General features: G+C 52.0%; 9 protein-coding genes across 9 annotated transcripts; 4 read left to right on the plus strand and 5 right to left on the minus strand.

The window, feature by feature from the left end:
• Positions 1 to 206: 206 nt before the first annotated feature.
• NCS57_01100900 (Fungal-trans domain-containing protein) lies at positions 207 to 2,675 on the minus strand (the record flags this gene model as incomplete). The annotated part of the gene is made up of 8 exons (XM_053060732.1): positions 207 to 706; positions 759 to 936; positions 983 to 1,158; positions 1,211 to 1,484; positions 1,544 to 2,082; positions 2,134 to 2,438; positions 2,599 to 2,612; positions 2,664 to 2,675. 8 exons carry the CDS (start codon positions 2,673 to 2,675, stop codon positions 207 to 209), a joined length of 1,998 nt encoding a protein of 665 aa, XP_052909118.1.
• A 1,195-nt stretch (positions 2,676 to 3,870) lies between these two features.
• Positions 3,871 to 4,862, minus strand: NCS57_01101000 (Opsin-1; the record flags this gene model as incomplete). The annotated part of the gene is made up of 3 exons (XM_053060733.1): positions 3,871 to 4,090; positions 4,136 to 4,745; positions 4,802 to 4,862. 3 exons carry the CDS (start codon positions 4,860 to 4,862, stop codon positions 3,871 to 3,873), a joined length of 891 nt encoding a protein of 296 aa, XP_052909119.1.
• Positions 4,863 to 7,217: 2,355 nt separating this feature from the next.
• Positions 7,218 to 9,677, plus strand: NCS57_01101100 (Patatin-like phospholipase domain-containing protein; the record flags this gene model as incomplete). Its single annotated transcript, XM_053060734.1, has 2 exons — positions 7,218 to 7,475; positions 7,524 to 9,677. 2 exons carry the CDS (start codon positions 7,218 to 7,220, stop codon positions 9,675 to 9,677), a joined length of 2,412 nt encoding a protein of 803 aa, XP_052909120.1.
• Positions 9,678 to 10,145: 468 nt separating this feature from the next.
• On the minus strand, positions 10,146 to 11,485 carry NCS57_01101200 (MFS domain-containing protein; the record flags this gene model as incomplete). Its single annotated transcript, XM_053060735.1, has 2 exons — positions 10,146 to 11,059; positions 11,107 to 11,485. The coding sequence occupies 2 exons, from the start codon at positions 11,483 to 11,485 to the stop codon at positions 10,146 to 10,148; spliced, it is 1,293 nt and encodes a 430-aa protein (XP_052909121.1).
• A 589-nt stretch (positions 11,486 to 12,074) lies between these two features.
• NCS57_01101300 (NACHT domain-containing protein) lies at positions 12,075 to 15,594 on the plus strand (the record flags this gene model as incomplete). Its single annotated transcript, XM_053060736.1, has 6 exons — positions 12,075 to 12,184; positions 12,232 to 12,531; positions 12,579 to 13,397; positions 13,443 to 14,730; positions 14,798 to 14,842; positions 14,896 to 15,594. The coding sequence occupies 6 exons, from the start codon at positions 12,075 to 12,077 to the stop codon at positions 15,592 to 15,594; spliced, it is 3,261 nt and encodes a 1,086-aa protein (XP_052909122.1).
• Positions 15,595 to 15,820: 226 nt separating this feature from the next.
• Positions 15,821 to 17,281, minus strand: NCS57_01101400 (uncharacterized protein; the record flags this gene model as incomplete). Its single annotated transcript, XM_053060737.1, has 2 exons — positions 17,073 to 17,281; positions 15,821 to 16,973 (listed from the first exon to the last, which is right to left on the minus strand). The coding sequence occupies exons 1-2, from the start codon at positions 17,240 to 17,242 to the stop codon at positions 15,821 to 15,823; spliced, it is 1,323 nt and encodes a 440-aa protein (XP_052909123.1). The 5' UTR covers positions 17,243 to 17,281.
• Positions 17,282 to 19,782: 2,501 nt separating this feature from the next.
• Positions 19,783 to 20,513, plus strand: NCS57_01101500 (uncharacterized protein; the record flags this gene model as incomplete). Its single annotated transcript, XM_053060738.1, has 2 exons — positions 19,783 to 20,123; positions 20,174 to 20,513. 2 exons carry the CDS (start codon positions 19,783 to 19,785, stop codon positions 20,511 to 20,513), a joined length of 681 nt encoding a protein of 226 aa, XP_052909124.1.
• A 772-nt stretch (positions 20,514 to 21,285) lies between these two features.
• NCS57_01101600 (uncharacterized protein) lies at positions 21,286 to 22,890 on the minus strand (the record flags this gene model as incomplete). The annotated part of the gene is made up of 1 exon (XM_053060739.1): positions 21,286 to 22,890. One exon carries the CDS (start codon positions 22,888 to 22,890, stop codon positions 21,286 to 21,288), a length of 1,605 nt encoding a protein of 534 aa, XP_052909125.1.
• Positions 22,891 to 23,309: 419 nt separating this feature from the next.
• Positions 23,310 to 25,062, plus strand: NCS57_01101700 (uncharacterized protein; the record flags this gene model as incomplete). The annotated part of the gene is made up of 3 exons (XM_053060740.1): positions 23,310 to 24,015; positions 24,064 to 24,281; positions 24,358 to 25,062. 3 exons carry the CDS (start codon positions 23,310 to 23,312, stop codon positions 25,060 to 25,062), a joined length of 1,629 nt encoding a protein of 542 aa, XP_052909126.1.
• Positions 25,063 to 25,846: the final 784 nt, after the last annotated feature.

Raw genomic sequence — 25,846 nt, forward strand, 5'->3', positions numbered from 1 at the left:
CCGGGGTCCCATCGCCGGCAACAAGCCGCGATCCCGGGCTGATAAGGAAGTAATAAAATCTCATCGTTTTTTCCAAGAGGACACATTTCAGGACTAGATCCAGTCCAGTCCGGATTGCCTCGAGTCAAGACCGGGTCAGTCAGATGTCACAGCACCGCTATTGACCATGACTTCCGCACTGATACCATTATCTCTTACTACTCCTATCACGGTCCAGTATCCCTGTTTATCTCGACCTGGCCATGCTCCCCCAGAGCCACACCATCCTCGGGTGTAACCATGAAATCCTCCATGTTGAGTCCCTCAGCCAACTGCATAATCTCCCCGGGCGACAAGATATACCCTCCATGAGAGCCCAGCAGTCCCCAAGGGGAAGTCTCATCCACATACGCAACGTCTGTCGTTGCTGTTTGATCAGGTATATCCATTCCCCGCCTCAGTATGGGCTCTTCCTGGAATTGCAACGGTGAAGGGTTCGTCTTGGATCCGGAGTCAAGGTACGATGTCATGATCTGCTCCAAGCGTTGTAGCTCTCGTTTTCGAAGTGGTGTTGCTGGACTGCCTTTTGCAATCATTGTGTCGAATATTCCGTGTGCAGTTGCAAGCCAGGTTTGGTCTGGCACGAAACCGGGTGATACTGCGTCGATAACGTAGAGGAGAAAGGCTGATGAGAAGACCGTCTCCATTTGAAACGGCAGAAAGGAGTCTGGGTATTAGGGGTCAGATCAGTCCATCGAATGGGAAGGTTGACTTCTTACCTAGAAGATTTTCATCTCCGAGTGCTCGTAACGTCTTTAGAATGTTCAAGGCTGAATGAACACACGACTGCAGCAACGAACTGATGGGACCATCAGGTATGGTTCGGTCTCCATCACTCCCAGTCAATCGTCTTTGCAAGACACACATGACCAAAGGTCGAGTTGTTAAAACAACACACTGGCCTCATTAGCGTCGAATATAGTATGAAAGAGGTGCTACTTGCGTGATGATACGAAAGAATCAACCTTGTGGCGATCTTTGAAGAGCGAATGTTTGTTTTCTGAAGCCTCGTCTCGAGAAACGCGGTGATATCTCTCGAAACGTCCGCAAGACTGTGTAGCACCGATTGCGTATCATTGAGTAGAGTCCCGTCAAAGTTTCTGTCAACTCCATAAACGCCTAGATGCCATCAATAAAGATTTCCACAAACACAGGAATACTGGTTCCGTACCGTTCAGTATTGTCGCTGTTAGACGAGACATGCGAATCTGCAGCGTGAGGGCATCGGCCCTTAGAGAACCGCCGATATCGGAGGGCAGCTTTGTTGTGATGTCTTCATCTCTGATGGAACTCGGGGCTCCGACCAAAGGGCCGTATTCTCGATCAATGATGTACGAGATCCAAAAAATCGTGTTGCAGCGTTTCGAGTGCTGCTCGCCAACATCTTCTGGTGGCATGTGTCTATGCCATCCTTCAATGATTGCGAGACGCAATCCTTGCCCAATCTACTCAGTATTAGATCATCACATTTGACTAAAAAAGGAGGTCGAACTGCTGTACTCACAACCTGAAATGCCATCAGTCGCAAGTCAACCGCTTGGAGGTACAAAGCCGCTAGACAATGAGCTTGTACCACCGCCAACGATTCCTTGTCCTTGTCTAGCGGAATGAGACTTGGTATCAATGATAACCCTCGTGAAGCATATTTGATGCCCGGAACGCCCTTGTTTGAGCCAGTGTTCAAAAAGGCTTCACCAAATGCCAGCACTAGCAAAAACTGTGAATACCAGAACCTCGACCGATAAGCCTCTCCTGCAGGATCTTTGTAGAAGCGCTCGACCTGCTCACGGAAGGACTCATGGTCGATGATTTCGTAGAGCGATCCGAGATGGTACTGAACCGTGGACAATAGATAGAGCGCATACTCGCATGATGGGAGCCCCGAAACGTCTGGCTGATCATACAACCCGACAGGACTCCAGGTCAGATTGATGGTCTCGAGGTCCCAGGGGTAAACTGGAGGTTCCGGCTTGGGCATGCAGCTCCCGATGATGGCGAGGACACGCCTGCAAAAGGCCCAAGACGACGTTGGTCCCATATACCCTATCGACGTAATTAATTAGAGTAAATCTCAAAAATACACGGCCTCCTTACAGAATTTGCCGTGAGGATCACGGGCAAATACTTCTCCGTTGTCGACAAGCGGGTTGCGATTGAACTCGGGGGAGTTCAATGCAGGGTCAACTTGGCAGGGGACCTGAGTGCTGCTCCCAGCCGTATCTGAATGGCCCTGGGTGTGTGATGAGCGCTCTGTTGGGCTCAGAATCGCCGGGTCGATACCGCTGAGCTGTTCCGACGGAATGGTTGACCGCGGCGGCGTCATGGCCGGCTGCTGTGGCTGAAGACTCTGTTCTTGAAGATTTTGCTCTTGTACCCGGGCTTCCAGCGACTGAAGATAGCTACAGCCAATGTTAGCTAGGCCCAAGCGAAGAGTGAGTCAGTCTGCTTCCCTTATCGGGACGGTTGTCCGCATGTCTTCAGGCCTGAAGTAGCATTCGTGCCTCTTTCTTTGACACCGTGCACATGGAGCCGAGCCTGAGCATCGAACCTTCATGTCACGGCATCGAGCGCATCTATAACAACAGTCAGTCGAGGGAACAGTATCTCCGTGATAGGTCACTGACGCGCGCAAACATCGCCGGCGGTTCATCTCTTCCGGATGGCTGAAGCTGTGTGGAACGACGCAGTATAGGAGACTGGTAGCTATCAAGGCAGAGCGATAATGAAGGAGGAGGCCGGTTCGTGTCAAGACGGACCGATCGCAAGGCCAAGACCAGAAGCTAGACCATTTTCTGGGCTTGAATGCTGACGTAACCTAGACAGGCAAGCCTTCGAGGTGTTGACTTGAGCTCACAATCATCCGCAAATGGAGGCAGATGTATTCTTTATATTGCTTGACCTGGCTTTAGTAACTGTCCAAGTTTATTCAAAGGCCTACATGGGCACTCTATCTCAGAAGGTAATTGTGCAATTGAGGCCGATAGAACATGGTGTACCCAGTGGATGCTGTGACGGGCTGGTACAAGACCATCAACCTGTAAATTAACGAAGAGTAATTGGAAGAGGCAATTATATAAGATGGTAAGAGAATTTATTGGCAGGCAAGGCTGTGCCCATCCGAATATACTGCAACTGGGCCTCCAGCAAGAAACGACCCCGTACCTCCGGGAGTCGGAGATACCGAGCCGACCGGTCCGGGCCCACTTCGGTATACTCGGTACCAAGAGGAGACGGACTCATTCCCTCACAAAATACGAGGATTAACACTTCTTTATACGGCAATATGATCCTAAGGAATCATTCCGAAGCAATAGCAGACTGATCTATTGTCTGTTGCAATGCTGAAGGGTAACGGTGAGCGATCCCACTGGATGCGGCGAGTGGCATTGTCAATTCAAGACAGCAGAATGGGGGTATCAATTCATCAATCCCTGGCTCATGTTCTCATTGACAGAACAAGTAACAAGACTGAGATAACACTCCAATTTCTCCTTCCGGCGATTTTCCATTAAAGCGCATTCCCTACCACTCGATGACTTGATTCTCCATCTTCAAACTCTGAGACCATAACCTTGCCAACCCATTCAAAACCACTTGACGCCATCGCGGCGTGTCATGTAACGCAGTTCGCATCCTTGTATACCTTGCACTGCTCCGACGCCATTTTACCCTGTCATAGACACTTTCCACCACCAATTACCACCCGCTCATTGTCGCGCGTCATTCCAGACGCAGGACTCTTGCCCAGGCACCATGTTGACGATGGCACCCAAATAACCAATTCGCCCAATGTGATCGGAAAGGCTATTTTCCAGTTCTTCTTCGAGGCGATTACGCGCCCTCCTCGTCATCGCCAATGCGAATCGCTCCCTCGGTACCAGCTCCATGAGCCCAGTAGCCACCAACCTCGGGGGTCGTCTCGCGGTTCTGACGAGCAGCCGTAATTAGCCAAAGGCCAAGGATGGCCTTGGCAAGGACATCGAGGACGGCGTAGATGATGATCTCGGTGCCGACCTTGACCCTCCAAGCACCGCCAGCAGCACCCCAGACCCTGTAATCGTTAGCATGCAACACAGCATTTAAGGAAATCACTTACACAACGTAGATGGTCCAGAGAATGAGGGCAAAAGTGGCGAGGGAGCCAAACAGTCGGGAGACCTTGGTACCACGAGCTCGAGAAGCTCTAGCACCATGGATAGAGACATGCCAGATGGTGAAGAGATAGGCAATGCAACTGATGGCATACCATCCCCATTTCTGAGCAGTATTCGCATGACCAATAGCAGCAAAAAGACCCGTAAGCATCATGATAACATTCGCCACAATAGCCATGACGGTATGCGCTCCATCAACACCAGCCACCAGACAAAGCTCGAGAACCAGGATGGGAGTTGTGATGGCCCAGTCCACAAAACGAGCCCAGTAGACCTGACGGCACACATCGTGGAACGTATCGGGAATGTGCTTGTGGTGATCTCGGACGCTGACGCAGTTAAAGGTGGACGCATGCCCGGAGGCCATGGCAAAGTAGGCGAGCGCGGAGATGATGGTGGTCAGGGTGGTGAGGAAGTAAAAGATGCGACGCTGGACGGCGACGTTCCACGAGAGGAGGGCGAAGACGGCGGAAGCCACCACCATCATGAAGAAGAGAACCCATAGAGCGCGGATTCCATTGTGCCCGGCTGTCTCGTAATGAGTCGGCTCAGCTGGGAATTGTTAGTGTGAAGCCCATTCGAGTGAAGCCATTCGCTCTAGAACATACGAATGACGGTCGGGATCGGCCCAACGGGCTTGGTCTTGATGGCCTCAATCACAGAATCCATTGTATCGTTTTCGAATCTCCTCTGAATATTCAAGTTGTCAAGAGCTCAAAGACTACAGAACACAACCCCCCAAGGCAAAGCGGGCAAACAGGCATTTAAGAGGCAAACGCAGCATGCCAGTCCTCTGCGCCTCCTGTAAGCAAACAAACGTCATCCATGACATGTAGATTGGCAAACGACGTTGCAGAAAAGCAGGTATTGATGCGGGGGAGCAGCAGGATCGCGACGTGTCTAGGCGGGCTTCGCGTGTGTACGGCGTCACCATAACGTAATCTGGTAGGACGAGGTGATGTTGAGTTGTTTGCTTTTTGGGAGCTGATGCACGTGTTTCGTCAGGTGACGTTGATGGATGTTATAATTGTATTGTAATTGTGCTCTAGAGATGATAATTTGTGTAAGCTTGTGATAATGGTGTAGTCCTTCCACATGATTGTCAGTAGCTGTGTGGTGTTAGCTGACCGAAGCCATGGCGGGAATGGCTTCACGATACCCTCACTGCCCTCGCGGCAGAGGCGTCACAAACGAGCAACCGATGGAACGTTCAAGAAAATTTTGTCCTGCATATTTTGCAGATCCATCGTTTCAAGAAAATACCTTAATGCAAAAAGCTTGGAAGAGGGCCGGCAGCCAGGAACTCATTGCAACATGGATGGTCCAGACTCTGAGGATTTGGTTCAGCCTCAAACAGGGAAGCTACTGCAGCTGCTATGCCTTTTTGAAGATAACTTGGCACCTTGGTCCTTCAGGCATGAACACTACTTTTTTAGTCGTGAATGGCTGCCCTCTCCTTTGCCCCGGAGTGTCCGAACTCGCAAGCTTGTGAGGAGCTTCAGAAGCTTATCGCCCACCCTACGAGGACCTTGGTCCAGAGGTCTTGCCCAGTTTAGACAGCAGCTCATCGGTATGGAACATGGTTCTTCCACGGGTTGTCGTCATTGTGTTCACTGCCTTGTGCAGATCTTTGGCTGTGAGGAATGGAATCTCGATCGCTCTTTGATCGTCTGTTCCGAAGCCGCCTGAGTCAATGTGCAGGTCAGACGAGTCAGCCCTTGTCTCATGTTGGACGGAAGTCTCCCCTCTCTTCCGTGAAACAGGCAGATAAAAAATACTGGCACTCGAAGCTCAGTCTAACAATGCAATACTGTGCATAGCCCGCATTTAAAAAGAAACTTTTATCGTGGTAGATCACGTTGAAGCTTCAACATCGGACCACGATGGAACCGTAGCCACCCGCTCACGTTTTCTCATCTCGCTTACACTTTTGACCTTTCCTCCCCTTCCTCCCCGCAAATTCCCCAGACTTTTTTCTCGTCTGAATCAGCTGCCGAGCATCGGCCCGCGTGAACTGCACAAAGGATGCAAAGAATTGCGGAGGATCCAATAGAAGAGGACTCACAGCCTTGTTGACATGTGAAATGCGGGATAATTGATTACGCTGTGGCGGGGATGAGGACCCGCTCAGGCCAGGCCAGCCCCAGTTGGAAAGCCACCCTAGAGATGCGGCCACGTGCCCCTGTAAGGGCTGCCCTTCCTGTCTCCTTGATTGGTCGGCCGCCCTCCCTCCAGGCGGTGAGGATGCCCTGAATTGGGTGCGCTTCCAGTTTGCGGCTGGTCAGATGTCTGCTGAGGGCTGACGACGAAGGGCATTGCAGAGGCTGTGAGCTGAATATCTCGTGTTCAATGTTTGATGTGGTGTTGAGAAGAAAAAAGGAGAAACATATGCCCTGTATTTGCAGAACGTTACAGGGCGTTTAGCGGTTGCCAACTGCTCTACAGCGGCTGCATGGCAGTTTTCCCCACATTCAACAATGGCGGGGAAAAGTGGATTCAATCTTTCGGAAAGTGGACATGGTCATGGGGACCTTCCCAAATTCAAGAAATTCCTCTCGTCCCTATTCGCACACCAAGATCCAATTTCATCATCACCAAGTCCATCCCCGAATATCATCACCCTCAGATCATCGCTTGTTACCTGTATCTACCTGGAAGAAAAACTTCGAGCCGTCCTTACAAGCCACTGCCGTTATCTCCTTCTGTGCCGTGTCTCGGAGCCCCTCCGCCAACCCCCACCACTTCCGCCAGCTCACCGCACCTACAGTTCCGCTCGCTCCTCGACTTGTGACCCCCGGTTACTCCCATCTCTTGTCCTGTTTCAACAATAATCTCTCAGTTTCAATCACAAGACGCAAACACGCTCTATCCCTCCTACGATCACGATTCTCAAACCTACAACGCTCGCGTTCGAACCTGTTCCAAACATCTCCCCTGCCATGCTATAACGTCGCTTTCCCGCCGCTACCGCTCCCTCCTCGCAGACGACCTTGCTCCCACGCTTGACCTGCGTGGGCCTTTATCATGGCCGATCTGCTGCTCCAAACCCGTGCGGTTCCTACCCACTCGAAGCCCAAGTCTCCCGTCAAGTCGAACACGAAAGCGAAGCGTCCACCGAGCGTGTCCTCGTCGGCTCCAGCGGTCGTCAGTACGATTCAAAAGGCCATCAAGCAGGCCAATGATACTTGGTTATGGTGCAAGGATGGTTTGACAGAAGACCAGCGCCAAAAGGTTCAACAGTTGGAAGAAAGGAAACATCATTTGGGTCTGCGCATGCAAAATGTGAGTTGCCGTCACCTCTCCCGTCGCGTCACTTGCTAACAGACATAGGCCGAGTCTCACGCGCAATGGGAGGCTGCCGCGAAGGAACTTGACGTTCTCGAAGGAAACGACGAGTGGAAACGAGACGCATCGTCGGGCGACTACAACCCCAAGTTGATCAAGGAGCGTCTACAAGCCCTTGACGAAGCCCGCACCAAATGCGACGTTCATACCATGATGCACTTGATACGCACTGCCCTGTCTCGAGATCTTGGTGGCATGGATAACGTTGATCTCTACCGACACTCATACTCGGGAACGAAGCATCTCATCGAGCGCTACGTCGAGTCCACAATACATACAATTGAGGCTGTTGTCACGCAAAGTCGACTTGACCAGAGTGTTGAGTATCGCGACTTGCTTGAAGGCATCCTATTTGCTCGGCAGAGCTTTGGCCGCAGCGCATTGCTCCTGTCAGGTGGTGGCACCTTTGGCATGTCCCATATTGGCGTGTTGAAGGCCCTGTTTGAGGCACAGCTTCTGCCAAGGATTATTTCAGGTGCAAGCGCCGGAAGTATTGTTTGCGCCGCCATGTGCACGCGAACAGACGAGGAAATCCCTCAGTTGATCGAGGAGTTTCCCTACGGAGACCTTTCTGTATTCGAGAGTCCCGATGGCACGGACGGCGTTTGGAACAACTTGCGCCGTCTGCTCACCGAAGGGAGTTGGTCCGACATCAAGCACCTTACTAGGGTCATGAGAGGCTTGATGGGTGACATGACCTTTCAAGAGGCTTACAACCGAACACGCCGAATCCTCAACATTTGCGTCTCGACGGCCTCCATGTATGAGCTGCCGAGACTGCTCAACTACGTCACGGCTCCGAATGTCATGATCTGGTCCGCTGTCGCCGCTTCATGTTCGGTTCCTCTCGTCTTCAACGCGTCGCCTCTTCTCGTCAAAGATCCCATCACGGGCGAGCATTTGCCATGGAACCCAACTCCACAGCGCTGGATTGATGGCTCAGTGGACAATGACTTGCCCATGGCGCGCCTCTCGGAAATGTTCAACGTGAATCACTTTATCGTTTCCCAAGTGAATCCCCACGTCGTCCCCTTTCTTGCCAAGGATGACCACTTGTCCCCTCAAAGAAAGCCGGAACGCCCCCAGCAAGTCAATGCCGACGAGTTTGACTGGATGTACACGTTGACATCTCTAGCGAGGGACGAGGCGCTTCACCGACTTCACTTCCTGGCTGAGCTTGGCATCATGCCCAACCTTGCCACCAAATTTCGCAGTGTCCTCAGCCAGAAGTATTCTGGTGACATCAACATCCTACCCGAGATGAGCATCAACGACCTCCCACGCCTGATGCGAAATCCGTCGCCCGAGTTCATGATGCGAGCGTGTCTCGTGGGTGAGCGGGCGACCTGGCCCAAACTGAGCCGGATACGAGACCGATGCGCTATTGAGCTGGCCTTGGATCGCGCGGTGCATAGACTCCGGGCCAGAGTCATCTTTTCCGAGAGCCAGCGGGACCTGCGTCGCCTGAATGTCACCATGGGGAACATTCCCCTCAAGATCCCTCCCACAGCACAAGCAGGACAAGCGGCAGCGGCGTCTGCGGAGACAAAGAACCAGAAGCGACATCGTCGGAAGTCTGGAAGCAGCCTCCTCGTGGCTCCCAGACAATGGTTACTGGTCGACGATGCCATCACCGATGACGAGACGGAACAAGAGGAACGACTCGAGATGGAGTCCCGCCGAAGCCAGGTCGGATCATCTCTTTCGCAGCGCAAGCCTCGTCTGAAGAGAGCATCTAGAAGCCAAGTTCACATTCACACCCGAGCTACACTGGCATCCTCAGTTCACGCCGAGGAAACCAACCCAGGCTTTAACTTTTCGAAGCCCATAACTCCACCTTTGAAGGGGGTGGATAACGATACAGAGGTGGCAGTAGATGAAGAGCCGGAGGAAGCAACTCCAGAACCTTGGTCTGCACCAGCATGGCAGCCACGCACAAGCATTTCACCGCCTGCTGAAGAAGCTGAAACAAGCGAAGCATATCATTCCAGCGACGCCCACAGAGATGACACGGACATTAGTGATCCCGAGCCATACGACGTACATCAAATCTCAAACACTCCAAACAAAGCCCTCAGCGTAGAGAGTCGAGGACGTTACGGCCCAGAGGAGAGGGCAGGCTGGATTCTCTGGGACTAGGGATACCAGGCGAGATATGCGAGAAGGGGTACAAGATGAGCATTTTGGCTTAGACGAGAGAGAGTACATCAAGACAAGAGGAGGGAGAACCACCTTTTACATATTTTTTCTTTCTTTTGTTTTTGAGCAGCATTTTTGAGAGCGACTTGGAGTTGTTTTAGGATGAGCATTGTGGGATAATGGATGCATGGGGGGCGAGTGGTTGGCAGTTATACCTCGAGTATTCAGATACGATATACCAATTATCTTTCCAAGCGTACGTGTCCTGGGCTTTAACTACCTGTTGGCTCATGTAACGGGTACCTATGTGGCCAATGTATTGTCTTGACAAGCTACAATATTCGTATTGCTGGTTCAACCCCTCTTCTCGTTTATCCCTTTTAAATCCTACCTCATTATGGATGGCTCCATTTCTGATATTTATCTCCAGGCCTTTTCATATCCTGACTCTATGTTGAGAATCAACTCTCAATAGATAGCCTTCACAGTCCATCCCACGGCCAGTATCCTCGCGGCAAGATAACAACTCCAAGACACCGCATATGAAACACCAGAAAATATGATGACAGCCAACCACCCATCTCCGTTACCGAGCCCGAGGAGAGCACCCCCTATAGGAATGCCCGTCAAGGTTCCAAAGCTCGCCGCCAGCAGAGCGGTTGACAGATATCGTCCGTAATCTTTCGAATCGCAGAGCTGGCCTATGCAGACAGGGACCAAGCTGACGTTTCCACCGCTTGCGAAGCCCAGGAGGAGGGTGAAGGCTATGAGCATGGGTTTTGAATCTCCCGCTGGTAGCCAGAGTGCAAGAACGCAGATGATACATGCCCCGACAGTAATGATGAGAACATTGAATCTGCCGATTCGATCTGAGATAATTCCTGGTACGACTCTCCCAACAACGCTACCGGCGTTGAGCAGTGCCGGGAGCATATAACTGTTTGAAGATTCATGTCCATGTTCTGTGGCATAGGAGACAACATAAGTTAAAGGAACCATTATCCCATATTCCATGAAGAATATTCCCGCGCAGCATAAAGATAGTCTTGGATCTTTAAACAGCCTAAACTCAGGCCATGCGGATTCAAACTGCTCACTCGGTGGTAATCGAGTCCGAATCAAGAGATTGGAAGGTAGGGCGAGTAAGAGTAGAATGAAGCCCAGCATCCGCATGCTCCAGGCAAACCCAATGCTTGGCAGTGTAGCTTGAAAAAGTAGGGGGAATATGATGCCGCCAATACCTCCCGCTGTTGATGCTACACCAACTGCAAAGCCGCGTCGTTTGTCGAACCAGTGGCCTATGACGGCGTAGGCGGGAATGTTCATTAGAGAGGCTCCTATTCCAAAGAGCATAGAAAAGCAGAGAATTATCTGATAATATTCTAGATACCAGTCAGAGATAGTTCTCAAGGAGTTCATAGGATCTTACCTGAGCACAAACTCAACAACATGAAACTAGCAACCACTAAAACACTTCCAACAAAGATGAGCAGTCGATGGCCGTGTTTATCAAATACAGGGCCCGCCAACAATCCCAGGAAGTAAATGTTGAAGAGATATAACGAAAAGATCCAGGCAACAGTCGACGGCTCCTTATCTTTCAGCTGATTCTCCATAAAATACGACTCAAAAATAGCCGCAGTATTAATCACGCCAAAAACAGAGAGCATAATGCAGAAAGATCCAAAGACGACGCCCCAAGCTCTGAGGCCGCCTTCTGGGTACGTAAGGACGTCATCATCAGGGCTCTCAGTCGTGTGATTGTCGGTTTCGTATTTTTGGGTTGACTCGGGGTTTTGTAACGCCATTTTGAAGCGTAGGTATATCGAATGAGTAGGAAACGTTGAGCGGTGAATCCTTGCAGGTGGATGCGACGTCTTTATAAGGCGTTGAGTTGAGTTGCATGGATTAGATGCATGGTCACTCATTCCTAATCGAGACATTGTCCATTTGCCCAATAAGGAAGTAGAGCCAGCTACAAATATCAACCTAGAGTCAAGACTATAGAGTTTTCTATCTAACCTCTACGTTAAACAATTGCATATACTCATTTCTAGGAACATGCATTTGTGCCTTGAGAGCCACTTGTGATTCTGTCACATCCACACAACACTGCCATCCTTAAATATCCAACCAACGGCCGTCAACATGCAGCTGAGTGCGCCACGTCTGATGCATTGGTCGCCAAGTCCCAGGCTGCCTTAACTCCGCCTCACGAGGCTCTACGACTCTCCTGACCTGGAGTTCCCTCTTATCTGACCCAATCTCTCTCCTCTTTGGCTTGAGCCCTCCTCAGCAACTTTTCCCCCATCGACTCATTTCATCCCAGCAGACGGCCAAACGCAATCATCAGTGGCCTCCGGCCACTTAGGGCCGTGCATCTCGTCTTTCGCCAAGATGAGTTTCGGATTCAGCATTGGCGATTTCCTCGCTGCCGCACAGCTAGCGCACAAGATTCGCAAGGACTTTAGCGGAGCGCCGAGCCAGTTCAAGAGTCTTTCTGACGAGTTAGTATCGCCGTTCTGCCTACCGGAACTACAGACTGATCTCCCAGAACCAAACTTCTGTCCATGGTGCTTCAAGATGTCGACGTCAAAGTGGACGAGTCGGACCTCACCCCACAACAAGAGACCAACCTAGAGCAAGCCATGAGCACGTGTGAAGCCGTTCTCCATGACCTACAAGCTGTTTGTGACAATTTCAGCGACATGGATACCTCGCAAGGCCATTCTCGCAAGTCTATCCGACGAGTTTGGAAGAAGCTCAAGTGGGAGCCTGACGAGGCTCGAGAGCTTCGTGAGCGCATCAGTTCCAGCATTTCTCTGCTCACGACATTGTTGAACCAACTTTCCAGGTGAGATATACACAGAATATCTTGGTTAGTCAGTCTGACCAGCATAGCGAGACAACCGTTGCCGTGAAGAAAGGCGTCGACCGTCTGAACGAGGGACAAGATCGTCAAGAACGACTTAACACTCTCAACTGGCTCAGCTCTTTTGACCACATGGCTCAACAGAACGATATTTCTGCTCGAAGGGAGGCCGGTACAGGTTTGTGGCTTCTTGAATCCCGAGAATTTGTGTCTTGGAAGTCCTCCAAGGGCAAAACCCTCTACTGTCCAGGCATTCCCGGTGCCGGGAAGACAATTCTTTCGTCCGTAGTGGTGGAGGAACTCACAAAGCGATTTCAAGACGACTCGAACGTCTGTGTTGCTCACGTTTACTTCAATTATCAGCAGCAGGAGAACCAAACTATCGATCAAGTCTTTGGAAACTTGCTCAGACAGCTCGTGGCGGGGCAATCCCATATTCCAGACGCTGTTCAGGATGTCTACAAAGAACATTCAAAAAGGGGCTCCAAACTGAAATTCGAAGAGATTTCTAAGATTCTCCACAGCTTGTCTGCCCTATACTCAAGAGTTTTCATCATTGTCGACGCCCTCGATGAATGCCCCTCACGGGACGGGCGCCGGAACATCCTGTTGTCAGAAATCATGAAGCTGCAAACTGCTCTCTCAGCCAATGTCTTGTGCACATCCCGGCCCATCCCCGACATCGAAACATGGTTCCCCAAGGCTGTGTCCATCAAGGTCCGAGCCAGCGAGCATGACGTTCGAAAGTACCTCGATGGTCAAATAGGGCGGCTACCAGGTTTCGTGGCACGCAGCCCCGAGCTCCAAGAGCAAGTCAAGAAACAGATAGTGCAGGTTGTTGACGGAATGTATGTGACTCGAGACTCTTTTGCCGATGTTGCTAACCCTCGCAGGTTCCTCCTTGCCCATCTTCATCTGGAGTCTTTGATGTACAAGCGCACTGCCAAGGCCCTACGCACAGCCCTCGAAGGACTCCCACGAGGTTCGACTGCCTACGACGATACCTATGAGAGAACTATGAGACGAATTGAAACACAGTCACCTGACCAGGCAGGCCTCGCCAAGGACGTGTTGCAGTGGATCGTCTGCGCAAAGACCCCCCTGCCAGTATCAGAATTACAGCACGCTCTGGCTGTGGAATCTGGTGAAGATGATCTGGACTTTGACAACCTCCCGGACGCTGATGACATGGTGACCGCCTGCGGAGGGCTAGTCACCATTGACCAGGCAAGCGGCATTATCCGTCTCGTTCACTACACCACTCAAGAGTACTTTAAACGCACCAGAGAGGCCTGGTTTTCCACTGCTGAAGAAAAAATGGCCGACGTTTGTCTCGCATATCTGTCGTTTGAGCCGTTCAGGAGAGAGCAATGCAAAACCTCTGGCGCGCTCCAGAAGCGTCTTGAAGACTGGCCGTTCTATCAATACGCTTGCCAATATTGGGGATACCATGCTTGCCAGACGTCGCCTGCCAGAATACTATCCTTCATCCGGCTGAAACAAGCTTTTTGTTCCTCTCTTCAACCCTTGTTCCAGACTCATGGGTTTGTCCGGAACCAAATTGGTCCAACTTGTATAGAGCTCGGTTATGGCAGCGGTCTGTTTGGCAGCAATCTGTTGAATTCAGTCAAGAGCCAAGTCACCGGCCTTCACATCGCCGCTCTTTTTGGCCTTGTTGCCATTGTGCCGGAGCTCGCCATTTCCGATACCGTCGACAAGCAAGATGCCAAGGGGTGGACACCCCTTGCCTTCGCGGCAGTGCAGGGTCATGACCCTATGATCCAGCTGCTGCTCGAACATGGAGCGAAGGTTGACGTCCAGGATAAAATAGGTATGACTTCCTTGCATCGAGCTGTGATAAACGGACATGCCAAAGTTTGTGAGACACTGGTTGAAACCGGCCGAGCCGATGTGGATCTCAAAGACTATTATGGTCGAACCCCTTTGTCATATGCTGTCGAAAGAGACTCGACCTCAATCGCAGATGTTTTATTGAGAATTAGTGATGTCTACGTCACCTTTCCGGAATTTGGAGATAAAATCGACTTGGACTATTACGAAGGTGCTGCCCGTGAGTCACCCATGTTTTACGCAGTCAAGCAAGAGAACGAGGAGATGCTCAAAAGACTGCTCGCGACGGACCAACCAAAATCTGTCGATATGCTTTTGGCAATGGCCATAGTTAGGGGCCACCGGAGAGCTACCACCCTTCTTCTAAGCTATTGTTCTTTCAATACTGACGCGAAAGATGTTTGGGGAAGAACTCTGCTATCTTATGCTGCGCGCCAAGGATGTGTGGAAGTCGTTGAAGGCCTTTTTCAGAGACACAACGCCGATGTTAACTAGAAAGATTATATGCAGAGGACACCGCTATCCTATGCTGCTGAATACGGCCATGAGCAGGTGGTTAAATCCCTCCTACAGGCTCCCAACATTGACGTCAACTCGAAAGACGACAAACAACGGACTCCACTGTCATATGCTGCTGAACATGGCAAGATAGAAGTTGTCGAAGCGCTTCTACAGACATCCGCCATCAATGTCGATCCGAAAGCTGCGGATACATCGCTGGACAAGTCCATCGCGGGCCAAACGCCTTTGTCATTTGCCGCCGAGAGAGGTCATCTTCAAATTGTGGAAAGACTACTCGAAACTGGCCACGTTGACCCAGACGCGTGTGGCAGAGGTCCCCTTTGTCGGGCACCTCTAACATGGGCTGTCCTGGGTGCAGGAAAAGTTCTTCCAAGGAACCAAGAAGAACAAGAGAGTTTCACGGCCGTGGTAGACCTTCTGTTGAGAACAAAGCCAGTCGACGTCCATTCTTACCCTCTTCCTTCTCACAGGATAGTAAATAGTTTCACACCTCTCTTGATTGCCACCAGGGAATTGCGTAGCCCAAGGATGGTCGAGTTACTCCTGAAGAATGGGGCGGACGTGAATGCAACATCAGACGACGGTGCAACACCGCTATCGCACGCCCTCAAGGTTGGAAACAAGATGGTTATTGATCTGCTCTTGGAGTATGGCGCAAAACCGCTGGAGTGAATACAGGGAAGAGGGCAACCACCATCACAACTGTACGGTGGGAATCATGCAATGAATCCACTATGACAAGTTCGATGGCCTCGAGGGAAATACATCATACACTTGTACCACATGCCAAAGGGGAGGTCTACGGTCTACAAACGGCCGATTTATGCCCAAGTGTCAAATGACAGTGATCTTGTCTTATTAGTCTAGTCGCTCATAATTCTACATGTACAGAAAATGTTCATCGTCCTCCCCAGTTCATAAGCTGCGGATGGCAAGCATCCCACCCGTCGAAGTACGGCTTCCTCTGCTCATCCCCAGCGCCTCCACCACGAGCCAGGTACTCAAGCACCATGTCGGCCCAGAGCCAGCTCGCTGGGCCCCTACCCGGGTGCGTCTTGTCCTTGTACAGCATCGACAGCGACGTGATGATACGGCCCCATTCAAAGACCTCGTGCCCGGCCTTTTCAGCGATGGCCCGCGAGAGTCGGTCGAGGTCGTAGATGGTGGCGTCTCCAGCATCGCTCACGCGGTGGATCGTCATGGATCGGAACATGGTTGGGGACTTGGGGAACTCGAGGGCGATGCGGCCGACAAACTTCCTGAGACGGGCAGCGGTGAACCGGACTTCTTGCCAGACCAGTTGTCGCACCCGTGTTCCCATGGGGTAGACATCCTTCTCGTGGTTGGCCTCGCCGCTCTCCCAGAACGCTCGCTGATCCCAGAGACCGCTCTGCCAGAGGATAAGGTCGGGGTATCCGTTGGGGCCCTGGATCGTCTCGTTCATGGGTCCCCAGTACTGCTCCCAGCGGTCCTCAAAGGCGATAGCCTTCATATCGGTCATCCACCACCAGTCAGGTCGGTATGTGAAGGAGCCAGCAAAATGCCAGTGGACGAAGGTAAGGTTGAACTCGGGGATAGTGCAAGTGGCCGTCGTGTGCGGCGCCGGCTGCTGCATGCCTCGTCCGAGCTCCTTGCAGAAAAACTCCATCATGAATCGATCGACCGAGTCGCTAAAGAGCAGGATACGACGGCCCCAGAGCCAGCCCAACTCGCCCTCGTTCTTCATGGGAGCATAGTCCTCAACGCTGGCCGTCTTCATATACTGAGCAGCCTTTCGTCGGCGCTGGCTCTCGGCAACGACGGCGGGCATCCATTGTCGGGGTGTGGATGATAGGTCGAGGTATTCGGATTCCACCTCGGTGGCGTTGAAGACGATTTCGCCGGCGGCAGGGTACACGGCGTAATCAGGGTCCTCGGCGTCGAGGAGGTCATCAGTGTACGGGATCCATCGTGTCTTCTTGTACTGATCGGTGCCGTTTATATCAGCCGGGATATAGAGGTAGCCTGGTCGGCGATAAGGGTCCTCGCAGTTGTACACCTGTGTGGAGGGTCTGTGATGGTCAGCGCCGAGCCAAGATAATGCCAAGTCGTCACGACACGTGGGCCGTTGACGTCTGTGTAGCCAACAGAGTCACAGCGTAGATGCATACTTGAAAGTCTTGTCCCAGTACTCTCCAGCCTTGCCGTGCGCATACTCTAACGGCGCCTTCAAAGAATCCGAGAAATAAGCAAACAAGACCAGCAAAAGAGAGACGCCGGCAGCAATAAGAATACAAGTAGTGACCGAAAAGCGCGGGGCGCGCGAAATGGAGGACAGCATCGTCAAGATGGCCAAAGGGAGCGCGATTCCGAGACAAGGGAGAAGAGGCAGGAACGGGATGTGGGAATAAGCGTACGCCTAAATAACAGCGACGGCCAGTGTTCCATCCGGGAAGGAAGATCCCTCCCTATTCCCCACTACCCCTATTTGCCGCCACTTTATTTGATCCAGACGCTTCAAGTGCGTTGCATTTGAACTCGACTTTGTCTGGCGTGCTGTGGCGTTCAATGGTGGCCTTTTGGCTCCCGATTCTCCAGCGCGTTTTCCCAGACGAGAATTGCAGCGAGAATGTATCAGATACTTGGCAGAGGGTGTCTCTGGCGGTTTCGGGTTGGTACCTGTTGACCTGGTCAATCAAGGGGACGCTCCACTGTGGGATGATGGGGGAGCTAACTGTGTCCGGACAGCCGACAAGCACTGATGCATTTGACCCACCACTATCCAGATGCACCATGAAAAGCTTCACCATTGCCGAAGCAAAAAATTGAAGCATCACGATGGAAGAGATGTCGTTGAATTTCTCGTCGCAGAGGGAAGGAGCGCGATCAAAAAAAAAAAAAAAAAAAAAAAAAAAAAAAAAAATCCCAATCGGGTTAGACGCCATGCGACACGGGCCGTTGGCATAAGGCTGACCAGCGCAGCGAGGGAAAGAGCGCGATTTGGATATCAAAGCCGCCTCAGAATGCATCAGCACCACCACCAAAATGCTCAGAAAATCACCAAAAATACTTCAAACCGCAAAAAAATATCCGGACAGCTGTTTTCGACCACGCCAGGATTCGAACCTGGAATCTCTAGAGGGATCGGGTGTCCGAGAACCGAAATCTAGCGCCTTAGCCATTAGGCCACGCGGCCGGAGCTTGTTTGTTGAAGAAAGGCAGTCGTACGGCCCACCATGAGCCTAAGGTGGGAGGCACGTGCAGGGAGGTCCTTCCATGACCAGTGAAGCCTCGATAATCGCCGTTTGTATGAACAGATGCGTGGTAAGGCTAAGATCGCCGAGTGTTGGGCGTGAGGTCGGACGGCTTCAAACAGCTTGTACTGGCCTATTCTTGAGTATTCTTTCATGGAGTTGGGTGCAATGGATTTTCCAGAATGCCTATTTACGACTCCAACATCGTTCTGAAGGAGCCGGCTACAAACGTGCTATGAAAGTATCAGGATGATTTGAGAGTACCACCATCCTATTTACAGATAGCTTCCATGTATTCAAATATACTTCTTTCTACTCCAAACTCTAGACTGTAGACTGCACGATGTCTCTTCATGTCTGGTCAACCTCAATTACCCTACAACAGTTAATTACCCCGCCAGCTCTCAACCAGCCCCTCCATCGGGTCGGGCGGTAGGCCTCCAGCGACAGACCGGACTTGCTGGCGACGTGGGGATGAAAGTGGATGTCAGGCAGAGCTGTCTCTGTCAATCACATCTGGACGCGAAGCTACGGCGTAACGCGATGTGATGCGAGGTTTGTGTGATTAGGCTTGGCTGCCATGGTGTGCTGGGCCCGGCAGTTTTGCGGATGGCGTATCGCCTTGATGTTGACGAAACAAGGGACCATCACCACTCCAAATGTAGTCAAGAATAGTTTATTTTGTCAAGGATGTTCAATGCTAAAAACTCACTCTGATCAAATAGTGGCTCTTACACCGCGTCTATCCTCACTGCCACGTCTTACTGCCGTATCTCTCAACCAACAAGAACCCGCCCCGACTTCCGAAGCCCATGGAAGCGCACAGATGTGCCCGGCCCATCGCGCTATGGCAGGCAGGTGAGTTCACGCCGCAGGCGGGAGGGATTGCGTCAGGAACGTCGCGATGGCAGCATTGCCGCTGGCGATGGCACAATTCTCGAGAGTGAACCAATCGAGACGTGTCCCCAGCACGCAATACCGAGCCTTGCCGTTCTGGGGCCAAGTGAGGGGCAGGTTGGCGGGTGGTGGAGGCTTGTGATGGTGGGGGAGAGATACGTTATGAGTGAGGGTGTCTTGTTTATTTGGTTTGGCGGGGTGATGAAGGAGATGAGGGAGATGATGATGGACAGAAGATGAGATGATGAGAGTGAGAATAGATAGTGGTAATTGAATTTCTGTATTGTAGAGATCGAGCAAGCTTGCTAGCACCTGTGAGTGATCCTATACTTTACTAGGTGGATTAACTTCAGGTCAAAAAGGTTGCACGCCGAGCTTCAACAGCCCCAACGTCAATGTGCCAATTCACCTCGTGGCGCCCTCAATTGGACTCGTCCGGGCTCTGGGCGAGGCTGGATCGTCGCGGGTTAGCATCCCCTTGGGCGTGCCACTAGCCGGCGAGCTTTCCAACAAGGTGTAGCAGCTTAGCAACCCACTCGAAAAAGGCTGAGCGAGTTGCGTGCGTATTCGGAATTCCTACCGGCCTGTCGTGCTTGCTCGGGAGAACACGTCTTGTCTATATAATCCCCCGCCCCCTCCCTCATTCTTCCCTCCTTTCTTCCTTTTTGCTTCCCAAACAACTTTGATACCCTTTTCTACCAAAAAAAAAACATCTTCTTCATCTGCCAAAATGTCTGCTCCCGCTCCTCTTCGTCTGGGCTCCATCGCCCCCAACTTCCAGGCCGAGACCACCAAGGGCAAGATCGACTTCCACGAGTTCATCGGCGACAACTGGGTCATCCTCTTCTCCCACCCCGAGGATTACACCCCCGTGTGCACCACCGAGCTCGGCGCCATGGCCAAGCTTGCCCCCGAGTTCGCCAAGCGTGGTGTCAAGCCCATTGGTCTTTCTGCCAACACCATCGAGTCCCACGAGGGCTGGATCAAGGATATCTCCGAGGTCACTGGCGGCAACGTCGAGTTCCCCATCATTGGTGACAAGGAGCGCAAGGTTTCTCTGCTCTACGACATGTAAGTTGACGTCTGTGCGTGTAACTATCACAGCGTACTGACTTCCCCAGGATCGACCAGCAGGATGCCACCAACGTCGATGAGAAGGGTATTGCCTTCACCATCCGATCCGTCTACTTCATCGACCCCAAGAAGACCATCCGTACCATCCTCTCCTACCCCGCCTCCACCGGCCGCAATGCCGCCGAGATCCTCCGCATCATCGACTCCCTTCAGACCGGCGACAAGTACCGCATCACCACCCCCATCAACTGGGTCCCCGGTGAGGACGTCATTGTCCACCCCTCTGTCAAGAACGAGGAGGCCAAGACCCTCTTCCCCGAGTTCCGCATCGTCAAGCCCTACCTCCGATTCACTCCTCTGGCCAAGGAGAAGGTTATTTCCCAGTAAAGGGATCACCACTTAATACCCAAAATGATACCGAGCAGATGAGCAAGGGAGATTTGAATGGGCGCAGTACGACCACTGTCATGATACCAGTGGACGGAACCACCATGACTGGTCTCCTACTCTAGACTTGCCATTTGTGATAGCATAAAGATGAAGAATAAATGAAGAAATGACCAAATTGTTCCTATCTGTCTACGTGAAGTGATAAACAGTGACCGCCCAATTTTTGATCATGAGGTGCTTCTAGAAGGCGGGGTTCGGGCCATCGGTCGCCGATGGCGGCATCAAGTGGAGCAAGAGATTCAGAAGGTTGAAGGACCCTGCTAGTCGGCGAATGTGAACCCCGAAAGTGCCATGTAAACGCCGATGCTGATGAAGCCAAGTGAGCAATATTCGCTCTCTCTCGGTCAGCCATTGAGGTGTTTTGAGAAGTGTGCAGCGAGATTGGCTGACGATAGCCGTAGATTTCTTGGGAGGCCGAGTTCCGGAAGTCTGATGCTGCTGGGGTGGGTTCATGATGTTGAGCTGACGTGAGGTCAAGCTACGACACCGGAGCCTTGAGCTGGCTGATATCAGCTATCTTATTGGGCAATGGATACAATCGAATTGAGCATCTGAATAAGCCGTTCATGTCCATTCTGTGTTGTTCGTAGCTTACATTATCATCAATCATGTTGCATACAGCCCAAACCAACAACTACCCTATCCTCCTCGCGGATGAGCCGGGTGTCACCCAGACCTCTGCTGTTCTGCAAAAGAGCGAAATACTTGCCTACTTCTTGTCAAAATAGAGTGACCTGGCAAGCCAACACCCAATTCCAACACCAACAACAGCATCATTCTTACACTTGAACACAACAGTCCAGTCACCAGGCGCTGGAGCATCCATTCCACGCGGACATGAGAGAGTCCAGACATGACCGCCAATGTAACGCATCGGCTGTACTGGCCCCTCACCTAGAAATCCATCAAAAGCACCAAACATTATACCGCCCTGATCGTAACAGTGAAAGATCGAATCAATCTCGTCGCAGTAAAAGTCGCCTTGGTAAAAGGTATTGTCCACGGGGGTGCCGCTCTGGGCTACACGTACAGCCCTGAGGGCCCTGTGATCCTTCAGGCGTTCGATGTGAAGTGTATCTAAAGTGAGAGTCGCAGTCATGTCGCGAGACACTCCACGAGAAGGCTCCGTGAGGGTGATAGATTCGGGATACCCAGCGTAGTAGATGCTGACCTTCCCCTTGACACTCGGCGACACCGTGATTGCCAGAAAGGTCCTGTCGTCAATAAAGGTACCGAACCAGTCAGGAGTCGGTGCGACAACGGGGAACTGAGGCTTTTGGAGGTTCAGGATACCTCTCAAAACATGCTCAGCAAGTGTTCCAGCCTCTGACTCGTGGTTGAGCATGGCCACAATAGAGAGACGTTCCTTTGGAACCTGCAGACGTCGAGATCGGAACCCACGTAGTGCACCACCATGACCGATAGTCTCCACTCCTTCAACGTCGACGTGGGAGAGGCCGTAGCGATACACAGCTGGTGTACCATCACTATACTGTGACGGTTCAATCGCAGCCTGGTACCAGCTCGTTGGATCAGACAGGCTGCGATCCAGATATCCCTCGTAAGCAACCATGTCTGAGAGCGAAGCCACGATGCCAGCGTCACCATCCCACTCTATGCGGTTAACAGCAGGCGTATAGCCACGTTTCTCATCTCCCTCGTATCCAACACACGGCTCAGGCAGCTTTGACGTGTCTGCGCACAGCCGTGCAGTCTTCATCCCAGCTGGACCAAAGACTCGCTCTCCCAGCAACACCTCGAACGACTCTCCACTCACTTTCTCAATGATTCGCGCCAAGATGTGGAAATTGGTGTTGGAGTAGGAATACTCTGCCCCAGGCTCGAAGTGGAAGCTCCTCAGTCGGTCCCTTGCCTGCGGGCCGTCCTTGTCAAGGTCGAACCGTCCCTCCGGCTTGGCACCCCAGAGCGTGGTCAATGCCCAGTAATCCCGAATACCAGAGCGGTTATCGCACAGGTGCTCCAGGGTCAGTTTGCCGTCCTTGGTCATCTCTGGACGCAGCAGCCTCTTGAGCTCAGCCTCGAACTGCCCCCTGATGTCGCCCTTGGACATGGACAACGTCGGGTTACGCTCCAGGTCGAGCAGCACTGCGCATGTCATCTGCTTCGAGATGGAGCAGATGGGCATCGGCGTGTCCGCCGTCATGGGGATCCTCCTGTCAAGGTCTGCGTACCCCCAAACGGTCTGCCCGAGGAGATGCCCATCCTTGACGACGGCGACGGCGCCTCCAGGTCCACGCAAGCGGGGAGGGATTGTCTTGAAGACGCTCTGGACAAGTTGCTCAGGCACTGACATGGGTGCAGATCACGTAGGGCTTCGCCGGCGGGATGTGGATATAAGTGCCGTGAAGGGCTGTAGTTGTTGGGTTTGAGTTTCGCTACCTTAACGGGCTGCATCACAACCCATGTCATAGAGCGGGCCAAGCCACAACTCGATTACTCTGCAGGGTCCAACCGGAGTTAGCCTCACAACTGCCACCGTTCTCACCTCATGACTACTCCACTTCTCGGCGGTTTTAATTATCTTATACCCAGTAGATTCTTCACATGCCGTTGTGGTACCTCCTGCCCTATTCGGGCTATACCGAGGACGCTATAGGACCCTGTCTTGATATATCATGTATATAGATAACTACATCCCTTTGCGAAATCTCTCTGTTGACCATGCATCCCTCCTTTCGCTAATCTCCTACAGTTGCCATTCACTCATTCAACATGAAGATCTCTGCATCTTCGTCCATTCTTTTTGCAGTCAGCAATCTGCTGCTGCTCGCCCGTCATGCCGTTGCTGAAGAATCATGCGCGTGCTCTGTCCGCTACATTGTAGTGGAAATGCCCAGCCAAGTCCCTACTGTTGCCGCTGCGCAGATCGAGAGTGCCAAACCCTCCGAGACTGTCAAGATTCCCAAGGCTTCCGAGACTGTCACGACCACGATTCGCCCAGCAACTCCTACTGCCCAGCACAACACCACCGTCATCTTTACGCCAGTTCCCCACCCTGATGAGGATCACTCCAACCCCGAGAACTGTGTCCCCAAGAAGAAGGTCAAGCTGTCCTATGGCGCCCCCAAGGGAACTGTCCCTGGAGGAAGCGTCCCTGGCAACAAGACCGCAGATGGTTCCATCAACATGAAGATCGACATGAGCAAGCCTGCTGTTGCTCTCGACACCATCGGCTCCATCACCAAGGTTCAATGCAGCGGCGACTCCATCACCGTCGAGTTTGGAAAGGGAGAAGGTTTCAAAAAGGCCAAGGAGTCTTGGGTCAAGTACAGCGACTTTACCATCATCACCAGTGGCTCAAGCGGCTGCGATTCGGGATCTCAGCGTACCTTTTTCTCAGTTGGAAATGTGTCTCCAGATGAAAAGAAGCAGACCATTACCTGCAGTGCCTCAAAGGCAGATATTTCAGAGGTGGCTGGTGAGTTGCGCATATGAAAACTGTTGCAATGTACTGACAAGTGCACAGACAGCTTTGAGATGGAGTTTTCTTCTATTCCCTCTACTACCCTCAAGAAGCGCCTCACGCTTGACCCTAGCGTTGCCCTGAGCTTCGGAGCTGGACTGCCAGAGGATACCATCCTGTTCAAGGAAGACCCCTGGGTGACTGTCAAGGCCGACCAGGCCGAGTTTGCGTCTACAGTCACGTTCTCGGGATACCTCAAGTATAACTTCTGGGGATTCAAAGTGAGTGTCTGAATTTCATTGTATCAACCCTTGGGTAGATGCAAGCTCTTTAATATGCTGGTGCTGACTGTCTTAGCTCGAGCATCTCTACTTTGACATCGACACCCAGTTCTCTGCCGACGTCGCCCTGAGCGCCGATGTCGCAGCTGCCTGGTCTCGCTCCATTCTCTACGACCCTGATTCTCTTACTTTCAACCTTATCGACGTCCCAGGAATCGTCTCTCTCGGCCCAGGTGTCGGCTTTGCCGTTGGCGTCGACATTGATGCTTCGGGTGCCGTTTCCGTGACCGCTGGTGCTGGCATCTCCATCCCAGATGGAAACGTCCACCTCGACGTCCTTGACTCAGCCAAGAACTCTGCTACCGGCTGGGTGCCCCAGTACACTTCATACGCCAACGTCAGCGAGAGCGTCGAAGTTGGACTCAACGCCAGCACCTCCGTGACTGTCCAACTGGCCGTCAAGGTTCTCGGAGGACTCATCGACCTCAGCAGCGGTCTCACAGCTACGCCCGCTTTGATCAACAAGTTTACTCTCGATTCTGAGCAGTCTGCCAGCGCTTCAACCAACGGAACAGCTACGCACGTTGGAGGAGCCTCTGGAGGAGTTGTCGGAGACTGTGATGTCACCTTCAAGTCCGACTTTGTCTTTGATCTTGTTGGATTCGCTACAAAGTGGTGGAGCGCCAACCTGTACCATGTCGAGCTCCCTATCACTGATGTCTGCTATGATTTCGATGCTCCCAAGAACACGCAGAGCAAGGTGGCTGGAACGGTAGTTTAATGACGGATAGTTGCTTCGGCTGGCTATATTTGCAAAGCCCGATGGATATTAGCCGGAACCGACCTCGGCTCATGTCTGAATAGGCAGATACCAACCCATTTGAATAGAAGTCAGTCGAGATTATTACACCCATAGAGTTCCCGGACCGACAACTATCTATGCACGGAACTTCACCTGTGATAGGCTTGCAGTTCGCTTAAAGGGTGACCGAACTGCATACTGATTGTAGTCAACGTTCAGAAGCGAGTTGTAAGCCGCGCGTCTCATCACACTACGCAATGCACCTATTGATGACCGCCAAGCATCATCTTTCTGAATCCGTTTCAAAAGAGGGTCTAGACCACGCGTTTCGGTCACATGCCGCGATGTTTCTGATTGTTGGTGACGGTTTCGGAACTGATCCTTGTTTTGGTTGTCGTTTGTGGTCTCGCGTATATGCGGGTTGGTTGTTTCTTGATTAGCTTGGAAAGGCTGCCGAGATGGATGCCCCGTGGGGTGTGAAACTGTCTTTTGATGTCTAGAATGGGAATCATAGTCGGAGTGGTTTTAGAATGTTTCGTTTCGTCTTACATGTTGATCTCTGAACTTCCGTAGAGGAGATCTCTTCTCACCGCTGACATTGATCCTTGAGTATCCACGCCTCCAACGAGCAGCATGTGAAACTACTCTAAAGCAACCTCTAATATTCACGTCTTGCGTAGCATTGCCCTAGCATGCATGGGCAAAGTTGGGATGAAATTCAAGCAGCCAAGACGTCGTAGCGTATGCAGAAACCGTCGCGTGC

This window comes from Fusarium keratoplasticum, chromosome 9 (assembly GCF_025433545.1).
Source record: "Fusarium keratoplasticum isolate Fu6.1 chromosome 9, whole genome shotgun sequence".
In the NCBI taxonomy this organism is placed as follows: Eukaryota; Fungi; Ascomycota; class Sordariomycetes; order Hypocreales; family Nectriaceae; genus Fusarium; species Fusarium keratoplasticum.